We start from the raw sequence: 18,590 nt of genomic DNA on the forward strand, positions 1-18,590 counted from the left end.
CTTATGATATTATAAAATACAAAGAATTTATAAAAAAAAAATATTTCTAATTGTGAATTAAAATAATAATACTTGTGCCTTGGGAATTAGCCTAGCTGATTATTATTATTATTATTATTATTATTAATGTTTCGTATTCCGTTCCAGAGATGGCGCCTGAAATGGGGCGGAGCGTTGTTATAACAACTTAAAACCGCGGCTATTAACTACAGTCCCAGTTTCTTATCCTACGCACCACTGCATATGATCAAACTAACGGTCGCGCTGCTGGCACGAGCTACTTGTACTATCTAAAAGCTTCAATAGAAGGCGCTCAGAAGCTTTAAAAATCAATTGCCAAACAACGGCTTAAAATTATTAACCCGGATTTCGCAGTAAAATTAAATTTTGATCATCTTGGTGCTTTCCTTTTAATAAATTGTTCCTTTTTAAAGGCCAACTACATAGTTATTCGGTTTACTCTGTCTTTCACTGGAAACTGGCTCGCTGCAAGACACATATGTTATGCAAGCAGCCGACTACCAGTGAGAAACAGAGTAAACCGAATAAATATGTAGTCGGTCTTTAAAGACCGAGAAGTGGTCTCAGGTACTCAATTTTCTGACGAGTGATAGCTCGGACTGTTTCGGACGTTTTACCTTACCTCGGGATGGGCCTAATAACGATAAATCCAGGACATGACTCTATGTCAAAAACCTGTCCAATAGCGCTAACAACCGACCACTATTGCCCACTATTGGAAAATACGCGCGATCGCAGACCCACGTCATTTTGGGGTAAAATTGTTTAGGGACAGTTTTCAAAAATAATACACGTGGTCGTCGTAGTAAATATCCTAGAATTTTTATTAATATTGAGTGTGAATATTGAAGTAACTATTTATTTTTATACATATTAAGTTCATAATTAGTATAATATATACAATTAATATTAAACAAATACTTTCCTATAATAGTTCAAATTAATCTAAAAATGAGGTGCCAAACATGGCAAGATTTTCGAATTACAACCTCCACTTATTTCCGAATTCTGACTTAGTCAACACTAGATGGTGTTCGAGAAACAGGAAATTTCTGCTTGTATTTGCTCCCAATTCATTTAACCCTTTTCCCCCCTCCTACTAAAATGGCCGCCTGTATCTTTTAGTGGACGGCCAATTTAGTACGCGTCAGAGGCGTAGGAACGTTTTTGAGTTTGGGGAGTCCTAATAAATGGCAAATGAACCAAGTTGAATTTAAATTCCCTCTTACTTTGTTGTTAAAAGTTTTAACTGACAAATTTATCTCTTTCATAATGGTTGTAAAAACAAATACACAATATTTCAGGGGGGACAAATACAGACGTATAAAATTTAGCAGGGGACATTGTCCCCTTGTCCCCCTGGTTGCTACGCCGCTGGTACGCGTGAAGGTACCAGAGTCATGCCCCGGTTTTATCATTATTTGACCCATGACCTCTTTAATCGATGTTTGATTTGTATATTCAATGAAAGAACAGTCTAACCCGTTGGTCAAGCTGTCACTCGAGTAGCGCGAGAGTGTGGTTAATATTGAATATCCGCGCGGGTACGAAATACCTTTCAACGGCAGTGACGTTGATGAGTCTGTCGGGACACAAGTCGAGGGGCGACGAGACGGCGGCGGGGCGTCGGATGCAGCTGAGGAGCGTCTGCCCGTGTCGCGTGGCGCTGAGGATGTCATCCTTGAGTTCCCGGAACTCGCCTCCCTGCTCCTCTAGAAGACATCGCGTCGAATCGACGTCATTGGGCAGTTCCGTCTCTTGCAATCGCCGAGTCATCTCGCGCAAAGCCGCTGAAATCTCTTGCAGATTCGTTGAAAACTTCTCCACAGCCTACGAATAGACCTTTCTATAAATTCCTAGCTAAACAGGCCAAACGCTTTCACAAAGACAACTTAGCGCTACTTCAGTAGGACTTGCAAACTTATTTACTCTTTGGTTTCAAAAATTCTGTTTAAGCTCATTCCTATTTGATTGGTACTTTCTGAAGAGTCACCCATAAACTCGATTTTCAATAGAGTGTTGTCGTCTGAAACCCTGCGACGTCACCATTGTAATTTGCCTATTGATAAAAAACGGTAACTGTCATGGCGGCCACTATCAACACTACAGCTGTGACGTTACAAGTTTTCAAAATCGTATCAGACGACAACACTCTATATATAGCTACGGTAGCCTACGTGAAGATAGTATATTGTATAGTAAGTCTATATCTGAACTATTTACAAAATCAATGAGATATAGGCCTTGTTCATTAACTATTTATAATGGTTTGTATAAAACTATAGCAGTTAAATGAGTAGGATTTTGATCAAAAATCCACTATTTATCCAGACAACTAGGTTGACAGGTTTGCCAGAGAAACCTTTTATAAGCCTCCCTGGTTCATGAAAAATCGGGCCAAACCGTCTGCCTCTCTGTCAGTGGCGTAGCCAAAGGGGCGGGCGTAAGGTCGTACGTACAAATATTTTTATTATTTTACTCTTTTTCAATGGCGTGCGCCCAACCCCCCCCCCCCGAAATATAATCCTGGCTTCGCCACTGCTCTCTATACACAAAAGTAAATAAGCACATAAGTAGTATTTTATAGAATGGTCTATTAAACAAACTTCCGATAAATATGACGCATTTTTTTACAAGAGGTCCCTCAATCTTGGGACTCTTCAAATGGCTAAATAATGTGCGTTCTATTACCGCGCCGATTAAACGAATTAAGTCGCACATGTCAATTACTTTCTCCTTATTTGTCCAAAAATCTGGCAGCACTGTAAACTTTTCTCGTGCTGAACAGTGGAGTCGATGTAAACAAACTAAATAGCGGAGCCACGGCTTAAATAGGAGTGCTTGTGCCTTCCTGTTACGGGAATCCATTTTAACAACTAAATCAACTGAATTTTCATTTGAATTTTAAGAAATAGACAGAAGTTACCACGGAGTTACAATTCTATAGCGGATTAATTTTCATTTTTCATATTTCTAAACAAACTCTCGAAAACGCGAAGTCACGGTTTTGTATACATCGTCTTCCTTCGAGGCAGTATCTCGTCCTGGTTATAGAAGGTAAATGACTTTAAAACGTAGACCAGTTGAGGGAAAAATCTACAGACTATCCATGGTGACTAACACGCCGGAGCCGTAACCGTGGCGCCAGCTCCAGACTCGTTGCTGAGCCGGATCTGTAACCGTGGCGCCATCTCTAGACACGTTGCTGAGCCGGAGCCGTAACCGTGGCGCCATCTCTAGACTCGTCGCTGAGCCGGATCAGTAACCGTGGCGCCATCTCTAGACTCGTTGCTGAGCCGGATCCGTAACCGTGGCGCCATCTCTAGACTCGTTGCTGAGCTGGATCCGTAACCGTGGCGCCATCTCTAGACTCGTTGCTGAGCTGGATCCGTAACCGTGGCGCCATCTCTAGACACGTTGCTGAATTATTAATTGGCAACACTATCGAGATTCTAGAACCTACAATCTGCTAAATATTGGTTCAACAAAGAATTGAGAGATAGAAATTTTATCTAGATATGACAGGTAGTTGCCGTTGTTTGAATTTCTATTATATTTTTACTAAACCTGTACAGTATAGTCGCCTCATACAGAAACTGGTAAAACAAAAACTTTGATAAAAAATAATCGTAATAAAATAGCCTCTTTTTAAAGCTGGCCATTTATCTGTTCCGAAAATAACTGAGCTGTAGCCTGAGGTATATTCGCGACTGAAACGCGTCTAGGTGGCGTAACGGCGCTAGCTTTTCCAAGGTAGAGACTATGATCTAGCGTCTGCTACAGTCCAATTAAAGAGTCATAAGAACGTTCTTTCTTTAATAAACTTATAAAAATATAAGCAAACGATGCAAAAATTATATTAAAATGCAAGTATCATTATTTATAAAGTCAAATTTACGAATAAGGATGAGGAAATACTAATAGCGTCTGCTTTAGCCACTACCTCTCTAGGTTTCAATGGCGAACCAAAGCGGGCGTAGCGATAGTTTTCGGTCACGAATACGATATCTCTCTAGAAAGAGATATCCATTTATTTTAGGCTGCCAGAAGATATAAAACATAAATATTACACTGCGTAAAGGTATTTTCTTACGTATAAATAACATTTTCCAAATGTAATAGTTTCAGAAAGTGACTATTCGACGCGTTTTGTTCTTACGTTAAGTCTTTTCACACTTTATCGGAAGCCTTGGAAGTGACGTGTTTCGAGCGAGGGCTAACCACTGTCAGTACACGGATTACGTGTACTCAACACTGTTAATCATTAACACTCGGTTTTCACTGGGCGACTTACTTTGCGTACATAATTTCGCAAAAAGAGCGGAAAACGTCAAATTCGTTTTCCAAAATTTGTTTTTCGCTTGTGAGTTTTCACTAAGCGAAACGAATTTTCTTTTAATTTCGAATACGTGTTAAAAAAATTAAAATAAATAAAAAGGATCTCGTCAAACAAACATGGAGGACGACGTAGTTGTCGAAGTTATTAATACCCTTAAAGTTTACTTATTGTATCGAAGTTGGGGAAAAAAAACAATACACTAGACATTTTAACATTGTTGCGATAGATTTCATCCTATTGTCTTTCATGATTACATCTTTGTAGCTCGAGTTTTTCTTATCATAAAGATATGTGTATTTTCTAATCTCTTCTACAATAGCTTCAGAATTAATTTTTGTCATTTTAACTTAATACACGGCAGAGTGCAGACCGCTATACTATCAGATCGAAGAGCTAAGCCTATATAGGTCTTATCTCGAAATTTCAAAATGGCGACTTGAAAAAGGTAAACACACGCGCTCCCTCGGTTTCCTAAATCACGTGACTAAAAGACTGGCTATGATTGGCTACGTCTACGGGGAAAAAAACCGCACCAAAATATATATCGCAAAAATAGAAATAGGACCCGCGACGCAAAAACACGAATTTCGCAAAAATAACAGGAAATGTGTTTTCCTTTTCCGCAAAAAAATACGAAAATCGCACAGTGAAAACCGGGTGTAAGACAGACAAAGGTAGTAGCGTGTACACCGATTGCGTAGAGTAACTAGTCCCTCGGTTTTGAGCGAATGGCATAAGCAGTATACGGAAATTAATACTTATCTCCGATGGGGTAGCCACTTAGTAAAAATTGTTCATCAGATTTCTGATTTCCAAGTATTTCCGATATTTCTTAAATATTTCCGTTTATTTCTCTAGATTTCCAATATTTCTTTCGATTTCTCGAGATTTCCAATATTTCTTTGGATTTCCCGATTTCCAGAAAAACCAAAAATATTTCCGTTTATTTCTCTATATTTCCAATATTTCTTTGAATTTCTCGAGATTTCTAATAATTATTTGTATTTCTCTAGATTTCCAACATTTCTTTGAATTTCTCGAGATTTGTAATATTTCTTTGGATTTCTAATATTTCTTTGGATTTCTCTAGATTTCTAATATTTCTTCGGATTTCTCTAGATTTCTAATATTTCCAATGTATTTCTATATTTCCGGAAATATCGAAAATATTTCTAATATTTCTCCTGCATTTTTAGATTTCCAGAAATATCGAAAATATTTCCGTTTATTTCTCTAGATTTCCAATATTTATCCTGGATTCAATATTTCCTATATTTCTTCCGGAAATAATTATTTCGATTTCTCACTATTTGTACACCAGATTTCTTGGAAGAGCTTTTTATATACTTTTGCCTAAGCTGGTCTTTTAAGGGAGAACGCGGTTCGATGCAGCTTAAAATGAATTGGAAAAATGTAGGCTTGGCATACCACTCTTTGTTCGATCCAGTCCTCGTGGCAGTAGGCGACAGTTCCTCCCAGATCAGGAGTCAGCTGGCTGGGCTCTATGTGTTCGTGGAGTTCGTCTACGTTGCTACAGACCACTAACTTCGAGAGACCAGGTAAAAACACGGTATTATATTTCACATTACATCATTACGCAACTTAAAATATTCGTTATTGCTTAAACCTAGGAGTAACAAACACAAGGAGAACGCAGCTAGCCTTTAAACACGCTAACGCAGTGTTGTGTACAAATTTCATTGGACGAGCCTTTACACTGAACGTTTTACGGGCGGGGGGGAAGACATTTTCCGAACTTTTCCCTTCTAACCAATGAAAACTGTACGCGAGAAAATGCACGACTTTTGACGGGTTGCGTTCTCCTTGTGTGGGGTGCTGTGTTTGTTGCTCCTAGCTTAAACTATTTAATTGAAGTGATGGAAACTTACTTTGAATTTGAACTCCTCTTTAAAAAATTTGTTGCTGACTTCTGAAATGGCTTTTTGAAAGAACCCTAAGGGCCGAAGTACAAATACCTCCTGAATCAGACCGGGAAAGAAACCCTGGACACAAACGAGAAAATGCAAATATTTGAAATTGTCAGCGTTCTTTCAAAAACTAAGTCCCCTCGAAAAGGGTCTACTAAAGCTAAAAATGTATCCCGATCGATTTCATACGATCCAATGTATCCTAATAAAGGTATTTTCTACGCATATTTAATTTGGTTTTGTTCAATCAAAATTATGTGTACGAAAATTATTAGATTTAACTATTGGGACTTAAGCCTCGGTCACAAAAAATAGTCGTTTTCAAAACTTGGCCACCAAATTGAGTGGCCAACACGTTGTGTAAATATTTTCCCACGGAGTAACTCGGTTTTGCCAACACTGTTGGTCAATAATGTTTTGCAAAATGTTGGCTAATGCGAATAGGCAAAGCTAAAAATAGTCTAAACATAGTCATTATCTCTAAGTAGAAATTACTACATTATTGATAAAATCATAAGTAACATAATAAGATAAATATGACACTGAACGATTTCAGTAAATGATAGTCTGTCGTAGTGTGATTTCCGTAAGTTGCTCTCTTTGCTGGAGAAATTACTGACAAATTAGTTTGATGGCTATAACAACGAGCGAAAACGCTTTCAAGTCGAAAATTTTAAAATAACCATCTAATATAATCGTAACTGCAATAGTCAATTGCTCTGTCAGTCTTTAATCACATATGACCATTGGCGACACAGACTATCGTTATAAGAATAGGAAGTGTCATACTTATGTTTATTATGTTACTTATGGTAAAACTAGAAGTCGTTTCGTGCGATAAATTCTACATTTGAATTATTTTTTGCGACGATATATTTTTCTAGTTTCTTTTTGTCTGCTTTAAGTGTGTAGGTGAAAACTAAAATAGGAGATTAATAGGAATAAAGATACCAATTTATAGGAGTTTTAGAAGGTTAAATACCGAAGCAAGGATTTAATTCACCCATGAATATTCAACTAGAATACCTTAGGCGGATCCTATAAAAAATCGTAAGACTCTGTGTTTGGCTGTTAATGGATTATGAAAAGGCTACGTAACGTAAATCTATTTGTTTTTTAAAAATTAGAAAGAAAATTATATTATAATTTTTTTATCAATTCAATTCAATTTTAATTAAAAAAACAGAGTGATTTTGCCACTATTAAGTTGGCTTTTTTTACTCAAAATAATCAAAACACGACGCAAAATGTACCTATAGAATCCTCGTAACTCCAGTGAACATTTTCAATATCATATCTTTTTTGTGAAACTTGTGTATTGGCATTTTAAAATTTGTGTAGTTACAGAACTACTCATAAAATATTTATAAAAGCGTTAAATATAAAAGTTTTTGAAAGGAAATTGAAATATTACAGTAATGAAGATGTTCACTTTAGATCAGTGGCGTAGCCTGGAATTGGTTTCAGGGGGGGAGCAAACCATTGAAAAAAAAGTAAAAAAATAAAAATATTTGTATGAACAACCAAACGTTTCGGGGGGGGGGTTATTTTCCCCCTGTGCACCCCCTGCTTTAGATACTCTGTCTCGAACCCTGGTCTGCCACATGAGAAACGAGTATGTAAAAATTACATTGCGTTGGGATATTTACATATCGATAAATCATATTGATAATAATATAAAAGCAATACATGACGAAGATGAGTTAAAAGAGCGCCAGAGAGCTTCAAAGTGAGGCCTACTAGCCCCTGGAAGTAGGCTGCAGCAAGCACAAAACCAAGCAACAGGGACTTTAAATACTGTTTATGTTACCTTTTACGCTGGTTACCTCGATTTGTTTACAAAGTCCTTTTTTACCTATCACACGAACCCAAACCTTAATGTTCGCATTTCCCTGCTGCTTGGTTTTGCGCCTGTTGCAGCCTACTTCCAGGGGATAGTAGGCCTCACTTTGAAGCTCTCTGGCACTCTTTTAACTCATCGTAGGAAAATGGGGAAAAAAAGGCATAATTCTCAACTCACCCCTACAACTCCTTAAAATTTTGCATTACCTTTTGAAACACCCTGTATATTTTTTCAAACGCGTTTTGAAAAATTAACCTGATAGGCAGACAAATACTTCTCTCGTAACAGATATATTATACACTTCTGATATTTGTAATAAAAGTGGAGAATGAGTAGAACTTACTGAGATTTTCAAGAGCACGGTTTTGACAGAGCTCCATTTGTCGTTCCTGCGGTCCACGACCAACACGAATCCGAAGTCGGCTTCATGCAGCCTGCGCCCGGAAAATACCAAATAATAAACTACAAATACATAATAATAAACATTGATTTCGGAAAGTGAGCGTAGGCCAAGGGAATATAAACATTAGTATTTTGGGCTCGACTCCAATGGTTCCAAAATAGTCCGCACCCTACTACCGGGCTCCCAGAGTTCAATCCCTATATTTTCAAATTGATCCTATATTTTTCTATTTTTTCAAATTGGTCCTATATTTTCCTATTTTATTCAAATTGTTCCTATATTTTAATATTTTTTCAAATGATTCCTCTATTTTCCTATTTTTCATCAAATTGATCCTATATTTTCCTATTTTTTCAAATTGATCATATATTTTCCTATTTTTCCAAATTGTTCCTCTATTTCCCTATTTTTTTTTCAAATTGATCCAATATTTTCCTATTTTTTCAAATTGTTCCTCTATTTTCCTAATTTTTTTCAAATTGATCCTATATTTTCCTATTTTTTCAAATTGATCATATATTTTCCTATTTTTCCAAATTGTTCCTCTATTTCCCTATTTTTTTTTCAAATTGATCCAATATTTTCCTATTTTTTCAAATTATTCCTCTATTTTCCAATTTTTTTTCAAATTGATCCTATATTTTTCTATTTTTTCAAATTTATCCTTTATTTTCCTATTTTTTTTCCAAATTGTTCCTATATTTTCATATTTTTTCAAATGATTCCTCTATTTTCCTAATTTTTTTTTCAAATTGATCCTATATTATCCCATTTTTTTAAATTGATCCTATATTTTCCTATTTTTTCAAATTGTTCCTCTATTTTCCTATTTTTTTCAAATTCATCCTATATTTTCCAATTTTTTCAAATTGTTCCTATATTTTCAAAAATTGTACCTTTATATACCTATTTTAAAAATTGTACTTAGATAGCTGCTGAAACTCTTATGTGAAATGTACTAAACACCTTAACTTATAGGAAATATTAAAAAATCACTTAGCGGAGCTCTTGATAATAATTATGTATATTACTTCTAGGACTGGGGTTAGCAGTTATTTTCCTGGCTGCGTTAATTTTTTTCCTATTTTTATTTTAAAACACGTCTTAAGTTTATATTGAAGCAATATTAAATGTGATAATGTGAATATTAAAGTTTTAAAGTATTCGAATTTGTTTACGAGGGAATTTATGGAGAAGATTCAAGACTTTTTATAAATTCCTATATTTAAAAAAATAATCGCTGGGAGCCCTGCTACAATAGCTTTTGACATGTTCGGCGCTACTTAAAGGTTTGTTGCTGGGCAAAAATTTACTTATTTCTACTTAGGAAAGATAACTAACTGAGACAATTTTTAGCGTTTCAATCATTGCAACCCCCCCCCCCCCCTCATTGTCGACTTTTCCCCGGCAACATGAAGGGATTCGGAACAACGTTAAAAATCGTCCCAACAGAGTTATTGTTCCTAAATACAAATACTTACTTTCCCTAATTATAAATAAATACATTCCCTAAAGAACGCTCTAAAAGATGAAACATCAGGAATATTCAGCGTTCGATTGTACACAATAACAAACCTAAATTTGAAATGATTTAAAGGTCGATTTCACTGTTGCAGAATAGCCGCAGTTAAAAAAATCCAAATTAGGCCTAATTCATTATTTTTGCGTCAACGGGGAAAAACAGCGTTTTAGCAAAAGCCGCAATTTATATATTTTTGTGCGATTTAATCACGGATTAAATGGATTGTGGTTTTATTATAATGAGCCACTCACCAGTAGTTATAACGTAATTAAATGGTGGGTTCTTTTATGATTGCTGCTCTTTGTTACGAAAATATATTTTTAGGTAAAGCTACATTTATACAGCACCCGTTAAAAATATTTGTATTTTATTTCACACATTTATGAATACATTGTAAGAGCAATCGATTCAATTTTCCCAAAACTTCATTAATTTTAAAATAATTTGTGAATTAATTAATTAATCGTTTGTCAATGACGGAAATATTTTAACAATTTATTTACGTCATTGGAAAACGAACTTAACCAGAGCATTTTAATTAGATATTTTTAAATATTAGGGGCATGGATCAATAAAGTGAAATTTACCATTTTTCTCGCCTACGGTATAACACGATAACGTTCATTTCTTATTTTCACGAAGAAAGTTGGAGTAACGTAACCACGAGAATTTTTAAAAAGCATTTTATCCTCTAACAAATAAATTGAATGCAATCGCAAAAGCGCATTTCCATTATAAAATTAAACGAAGTAAAAATCACTTTGAAGATGGAAAAATCTAGAATTTGATAAGGGTTTGAAGTATCGACTTCGGCTATTAAATTTTAAGTTTTTGTTAAATTAATCAAACGAACCCCGAGAGTACGTCACTGATATCCGGATAATAAGAGATAGAAAGACGAGCTCAGTAGGTATAATTATTTTCGTGGAGATCAAAATCGGTAAGTTTTTAAAATCTGGAGAGGGAGTTGAAGTGCCGTCGAAGCTCTTGCAGGCAATGGAATCCGGTATATAAAGGGCTCCTTACTCCTTGCAAAATCACAAACAGTTTTCTTCGCCTTCAAGCAACAACCAATCTCATCTTCAACATGAATTCATTGGTAAGTGAAAATTTCATACTATTTGAATCCTAGGTTTCTTAGAAGACCAATGTTTCTAAACTTGGTGCTTGGGAAATTTTGTACTTAATGCACGAAATATTTTCTCTACATAGTCGTTTCTTTTACAAATTTATTTTCAGTCTGCCGTCGTTTTCTTGGCTGCTGTGGCCTACTGCAGCGCCGAACTCGGTCTGGGACTCGGTGGAGATCTCGACAAAGGACTAAGCATGGACAAGAACATCGGTCTCGGAAATGGTCTTGGTCTCGGTCTCGGCAATGGTCTCGGTCTCGGTCTCGGCAATGGTCTCGGCCTCGGCGTTGGTGCTGGTCTCGGAATCAACAAAGGAATCGAAATCCCCATGCCTCAGGTGTCCTTCAACAAGGGTGTGGGTTTGGGCGCCGGTGGTCTCTCCTTGGACAAAGGATTCGGTCTCGACTTCGGAGGCAACAAGGGATTCAACATCAACCTAGGCAAGACCATCGGACCTGGAGGAATCGGTCTCCGTTTCGGCAAGGACCTCGGTTTGGGTCTAGCCAACATCCGCACTAACGCCAACATCGAAATCCCCTTGGCCATCAGCAAAGCCTTGGGCTTCGAGAAAGGAATCACCATCGGTTAAATACCAACCGCGTAAGTAACATTAGCTTTCTTCATCTCGCGTTTTCACGTTAAGTTTAAACCTTGATTTAATTTTACGATTGCAGAAAGAAGAGTTTCCTCATCTCTACAATTCATCGTTTTCACCAGATATAATATAATAATATAAATAGTTTCAAACTAGAAATTATATATGTATTAAAATTAGGACCAGATTGTTGTACAGAGAATGTAAAATTTTGAAATTAATAAAAATTGCTAAAATATACTGAATTGTTCTACTTCATGGACATATTTTTAGCTTTTAAAGGAAAGTAAGCTTCGCAGATTTGTGATGACCAGTAAAACAACATTTACAGATCTGGTTGTCTGATTAAATTAAATTCGATTTAAATCAAAAGATTTTGTTAAAAACTCGTTGATTTAAATCACCTATTATATTTCAAAGTATATGGGTGCTTCTAAAATTCCTAATTATTCTGTTTTCAATAGCGTTTAAAAAAATGGTATCGAGATTACGTAAGTACTTGAAATATTAGCGATTTTAAAATTAAATATTTAATGTGCACCGAATCCCGACCCCCATTGAGAAAAATATTTGGTAAAATAGCTTTAAAACGGGTGATAATGGTGGTAAAGATATAATTTTTTTTCCGGGTGACACTTCTTATAGTAATAATTAAAATTAGGCATAGAGCTATTTCCAATTGGTTTCTCAATTGTTATTAATTATTTTGTCTTTGTTTCGACGCCTTCACAAAAAAACTTCATTTAAATAACTTAGACATACGGCGATTATAATTCGAATATTCCACTCGTAATGGTTTATCGCGAAACCAGCTAAATACGTTTATTTTCGCTAAAACATATAGGCCTACCTATAAAATAAGGAAAAGTTTAATTAATTTTTTATCTTCTTTAAGTTTTTAATTTATTTATTAAATATATATTAAATTATTGTTATTTTATTATTATTATTATTATTATTATTATTATTATTATTATTATTATTATTATTATTATTATTATTATTTTTATTATTATTATTATTCAATGAAAACATTTTCCGATACCAAAGCCCTTTATTACAACCATTTTCCATATTTTTTCTTAAGATTTGTTGGAATACAGTGTAAAAAATATTACATATTTTCATACTTAAATTCAATGACTTTTCCTTGACCATTATAGAGATAGACAAATCAAAATAAGACGTTTTACTTTTATCATGAGTTAATAAATTTCTTCGACATATATTTTATTACATAGGTTGTTTTAACAAAAATAACTTTTTATTGCAACGCTTAAAAAAATAACCAGAACTTTTAAGGAACTAAATAATAATAACATAAATTGTCACATAATAAAAGTAAAACTAACTTTAAAAATGTCAGGGTTAGAACCTTTTTGATTTTTTTATTTAAATCGGATTTTTTTGATTTCATAGAATTTATTGATTTTTATACAATTAATGGTTTTTTCCTGTATAATTTACAGATAATTTTCTTTTATCAGTTAGCTAATCTTGAATTAAATGAAATCATATTTAAATGTAATTACTATTTAATATTTTAGTTTGCTAAGATTTTCTATGTATTTTAATTTTTTAATAAACTATTTTAGGCTATTTTTTTATTTCAACATTGAAATACATGGTGTGATCAATGATTTTTTAAATTTCTTGATTTAAATCAGCCAACCCTGACGTTACCCTGATTTCCCTGGCCTATGGCAACCCTGATTATACGGTATTGTTTATTATAAATATTATTTCCAATACTTACACAATTTTTATATCAAAAGAGTAAGTATGAATTTTATTAAGTGTCCAGTAGATTAGAGTATAGTTAAATTTCGAACAATTTAGGTGTTTTTTATTACCATAGTAATATATAAAGTAGTACCAATACCATATATAGTTAAAATTCGAACAATTTAGGTGTTTTTTATTACCATAGTAATATATAAAGTAGTACTAATACCACATAATTAAGATTATTAATTTAAATTTACACTTACTCAAATTAATATATTTTATTATATAAAAAATCAACAAAATCAATTAAACCAGTAATATTACAAAAATTCAAATAAAAACTATTTAATTCGATTAAAATATTTTTTGATTTCATTTAAAAATATCCCAAATATGGGCAACCCTGTTCACAGCTTCTAAACTTCCAAGCCGAAGACCAGAATAAATATATAAAATAATGTTTGTGCGTAAATCTGTAATTTTATTTCTAAGCCGACACGACAGCGCCTATCATTTTATTTTTCAAACGCAATTCCGTAAAAACGAATTAGAAAAAAGAGAATGACTTGCTATCTATACGAGCGTCAGCAGCGAGGTCAAACTCTATTTCAACCTAAACGGCTCATTTCGTTCACCCAAACATTCAATTTCTATTCAACGAAATTTTTGAGTCATCGATTAAAAAAGGGAAACTTACGTAGGAACTGAAGTAAGGTAAAGCATCAGCTTCTTGTAGTCTTCGTCGGACAGGCTACAGAATGTTCCAAGATCAGGAAACGTTATGATTGGAAAATTCTCAGCCGTTCTGCCACCTGTCAGAAAATTACGGAAACATTAACGTCAAAACATTTCATTCATAACTTTATTTACCATCAAATTACGCGTAAAAATCGACATTGAAAAATCCATTTCAAAATGGTTTTACGCGTAGGACAAGAACTATTGCTATATTCCAGGCTGTGCATTTTCCACGGACTGTTTCAACAAGAGGGACGTATGCTAGGTCCCTATAAAACTAAATTTGGTAAAATACTATTTAGTCTAATCGAGGCGATTTAAATGATTTCATAGCGATTGAAATGATTTCATGGCGACTGAAATGATTTCATGGCGATTTAAATGATTTCATCGCGACTGAAATTATTTCATCTCGATTGAAATGATTTCATTTCGATTTAAATGATTTCATCTCGATTTGGATGATTTCTTCTCGATTTAAATGATTTCATGACGACTGAAATGATTTCATGGCGATTTAAATGATTTCCTGGCAATTGGAATGATTTCATGGCGATTTAAATGATTTCATCGCGACTGAAATTATTTCATCTCGATTTAAATTATTTCATCTCGATTTAAATTATTTCATCTCGATTTAAATGATTTCATCTCGATTTAAAGGATTTCATCTCGATTTAAATGATTTCATCTCGATTTAAAGGATTTCATCTCGATTTAAATGATTTCATCTCGATTTAAATGATTTCATCTCGATTTGGATGATTTCATCTCGATTTAAATGATTGCATGGCGACTGAAATGATTTCATAGCGATTTAAATGATTTCATAGCGATTTAAATGATTTCATGGCGATTTAAATGATTTCATCGCGACTGAAATGATTTCATAGCGATTTAAATGATTTCATGGCGATTTATATTATTTAATAGCGATTTAAATGATTTCATGGCGATTTAAATGATTTCATCGAGATTTGGATGATTTCATCACGATTGAAATGATTTAAACCAGTTATGTTATGACTTAAGCCACATCTATTGGGAACCTCGAGATACGGTTTAAACCATTGTCAAAGCTATAGTTGGGACCTAGACGTTGTAATTGAAATATCCGACGGTATTTACCTTTAATATTTTCGCTAGAAAATTTATTTTAAAACTGATATTTGCGTAATTACCGAAACTCTCAGACGTTCACGTTTGTAAATTTTCTGGTGTCTCTTACGGGTCACAACGTCGTTTGAAAAATCTGGGTGTAAAACCAGTAGCTCCTCCTCTTGCACACCTCGTGATAACAGATCCGACCAATCATAATCTTCGATTTTTTTCTCCGGCCATTTTACCGTTGTGAGCCTTAAATTTCCGTCTGATTTTAGATCGATTTCAATTAGCAGCGTTTTCGGGGCACGTTTGAAATTTTCCATTTGAAAGTATCGTCATTCGCACGTGGCATTTCTCAGCGACCAATGAACCGCGAACGGCTGCTCTCTTCTCGCGGGTCGGTTAAGTACTTACCAGTAACAATAGCGTATCTGCCGTGCAATAGTTCGGCGACATCCCGAACCGTCAGGGGACCAGACGTCTCCTCCATCGTCTCATCTGCAGCCCCGAAAAGGAACGAAAAAGAAAAAAATGTGATAATTAATTAGCTCAGCCACACACTCTCACTCCCTCCTGGCGCCCTGGCCGCGAAAAGCGCCTACGGGGGTGGGAACCATTTATTTTATTCAACGCTTTTTATTGGGCCAAAATGTAACGGACTGATGAATATCTTCCGCGAAAACCTTTAAGCCGCGCCCTCATTAATTAGGACTGGCTGAGCGGGAATCGTTCAGTCCTTATTTTTAACTTCCAAAATCCATCGTTTAAAGTTTGATTTTGCCGTAACAGACTTTGTCGCGGTTCTGGGAATTGCGAGACCTCATCTACTATCTCACCTACTATATAACCATATGTAACGTAATTACTCATAAGTGTGCCAGAAATAAATTTTTCTCAATGAGACATTGTTGCAAGGATATGACGTAATTGACGTCACTTCCCAGTCGATGACGGAGGGAAGGAAGTTAAAACCAGTTTTACGCGACGTTAGTCCGTATTTTCTTTGGTGGCTATGAAACAAGGTCTCATTTAAATTTTTAATACAGAGATGTTAAACAGAGGCACACTTATGAGTAATTATGTTACATATGATATAACCGGGTACAAGGGCGTCGCTAGGACCAAATTCCAAATTAGCCCCTCACCCCCAAATATTTCCTCAAGTCTTCTTCGTAAAATTGATCATATCATCTCAAAAATGTTGATTATAGCTAGGAATATGAGTGAACCGTATCCTGGAATGTAAAACATTCCCCGTCGCACTTCCATGGTAGTATCACCTCGTAGCTTTGGCCATGGCCGCCATTTAGGCGCGTTATATACCTATAAATCGATTTACAATTTTTAACGTGCAAAGACGACTTTAAAGGGGTAAAATTCATCCGAGGTAACGTGGTGATGGCGTTATTTGTTAGTAGATGGCGCTTGGAGAGCAACATGACGTCATAATTTTGATTTTCAACGATTGGTTGAAAGATTTCAGTTTTTAGTGGAGAACGGTTTTGTCGAGATTTAAAATACAAAACTATCTTCCCTGATTGGATAGTTTAAAATTGTACTATAGTGCCATCTATGGTGGAGAGTGTTAACTACTGTTAAAATTAATTGTTAATTTAAATTACAAAAAATATATATTTTTAATAAGAATTTAAAGTACTATTTAGTAATTAATTGATAACTTTTTAAAAAAGTTCATTTTTATTAAACTTTATAGTGTCGCCATCTACCTTAAACATTATTAAATAGGAAGGTACCTCGGGAGGATTTCGCCCCTTTTTGCATATTTCCCTGTAGGCAATATGTGAATGCGTCTATAGGAAAAAGCATGGGTGACGTTGCGTGATGTAGCACTGATACTACTCTCTATATACATATAAAACGTTTTCAATAACCATGATGTTAGTAATTTTAGCCGAAAGAAGTGCGATAAAGCTAAAGCTATAAACATTGCCAGTAGAAATTTGGACCAAACAGCTAAAGATAGTGGCACAGATTTTCTAAAAAAATTCTATTACTAAACATCACGCTCCAGTGTAAATTCAACTGCTACTACAAGCATATTCATTAAAAGCAAAGTTGACAGTTCATTCCACTGCATTCGAATATAATTTGGATTCGCTGACTGAGTATTATAATTTACAATTATAAAAATAGTAATATTCACAACGAATCATAAATTATAATTTATAGTTTTACTTTTTCTGAACTATATGAAAATGTAGTCAATTCCCCGAGTTTAAGAAGTAAAACTTCATAGAACTTCATAGTTCTTAGTTACTTTAATGCTTTCTCGGCAGAAAGCAGGCTAAGCCATCCTTACACATTTTCGAGGGGTGACTCAACCTGCCTAATACAACTGGGCCGGAATTTTGCCTGTTACTTAAACCAAAATCTAAATGAGAGACACGATTGTTGGTATTTTCGGCAATTAATGCCTTACATACGTTTAAAATTGCGCGAAAACCGATAAAAGAATATTAGTTAGCGACTTGCACCAATTTACTTAATTAGAAAATAACGATGGTTAAAGAAATAGTTTTATTAAAAAAATTAAAATATTAGAATCCTAATATTTTAATTTTTTAAATAAAACTTATAATTTAGGTAAAATAAATTCAAACACGTAATCGAGGGACAGATCACTTACAGGGTGTCCTAATAATAATGATTAAAAATGTAATAATTATTTAATCATATTTAATCTTTGTACAGCCAAAGCTAAGGATTTAATTTTAATCTAATCTTATCATGATTTAATCATACGAAGGTGTCCTAATAATAATTGCAGTGAGCTGCCCCTCGAACGGAATAAATCTCAAGAGACAATAAGTTTTCTATAAAGTAAAATGGCCTTCTTGTTTTAACGTTTTGGGCTTACTTTCGCCAGCTCTCTCACCGAAGAGCTTATGAATTCATTCATAGGATTTGACTGCATTATTTGCAGCCACACATAAAAAAAGGCTGGGCAAGCGTAGCGACTTATATGAAGACCTTTTAGACTTTAAAATAAGTAAAAATATTTTTTTATTCCGTCTCTTTTAATCGTTGATTAAATAGACAACTTCGCGTGATTTACGCGCCATCTACGATCACAAAAGAGCAATGCTTAGTGTCAGAAGTATCCATCTTGGGCATTAACGTGTATCTTCACGGGCTTGTGGCAGTTTTCAAGATTTACCGCCTGTATAAGTATATAACGTCGCCGTTAAAACAAAACCACATAATTTGAGATACGTGGT

The 18,590-nt window shown here is 34.7% G+C and overlaps 1 protein-coding gene across 2 annotated transcripts in view; it reads right to left on the reverse strand.

The window, feature by feature from the left end:
* LOC149951622 (guanine nucleotide exchange factor DBS-like) overlaps positions 1-18,590 on the reverse strand; it is a 63,674-nt gene that overhangs the window by 24,616 nt on the left and 20,468 nt on the right. For both annotated transcript variants that reach the window (XM_090168107.1, XM_090168109.1), the window contains exons 2-7: positions 15,766-15,849; positions 14,207-14,321; positions 8,475-8,565; positions 6,250-6,363; positions 5,789-5,905; positions 1,577-1,851 (exon numbers count right to left, since the gene is read on the reverse strand). In XM_090168107.1, the coding sequence (XP_090024233.1) occupies positions 1,577-1,851; positions 5,789-5,905; positions 6,250-6,363; positions 8,475-8,565; positions 14,207-14,321; positions 15,766-15,849 (796 nt within the window). The remainder of the gene's footprint in view (positions 1-1,576; positions 1,852-5,788; positions 5,906-6,249; positions 6,364-8,474; positions 8,566-14,206; positions 14,322-15,765; positions 15,850-18,590) is intronic.

Source organism: Leiobunum rupestre, chromosome 3 (assembly GCF_980474605.1).
Source record: "Leiobunum rupestre chromosome 3, qqLeiRupe1.1.hap1, whole genome shotgun sequence".
In the NCBI taxonomy this organism is placed as follows: Eukaryota; Metazoa; Arthropoda; class Arachnida; order Opiliones; family Sclerosomatidae; genus Leiobunum; species Leiobunum rupestre.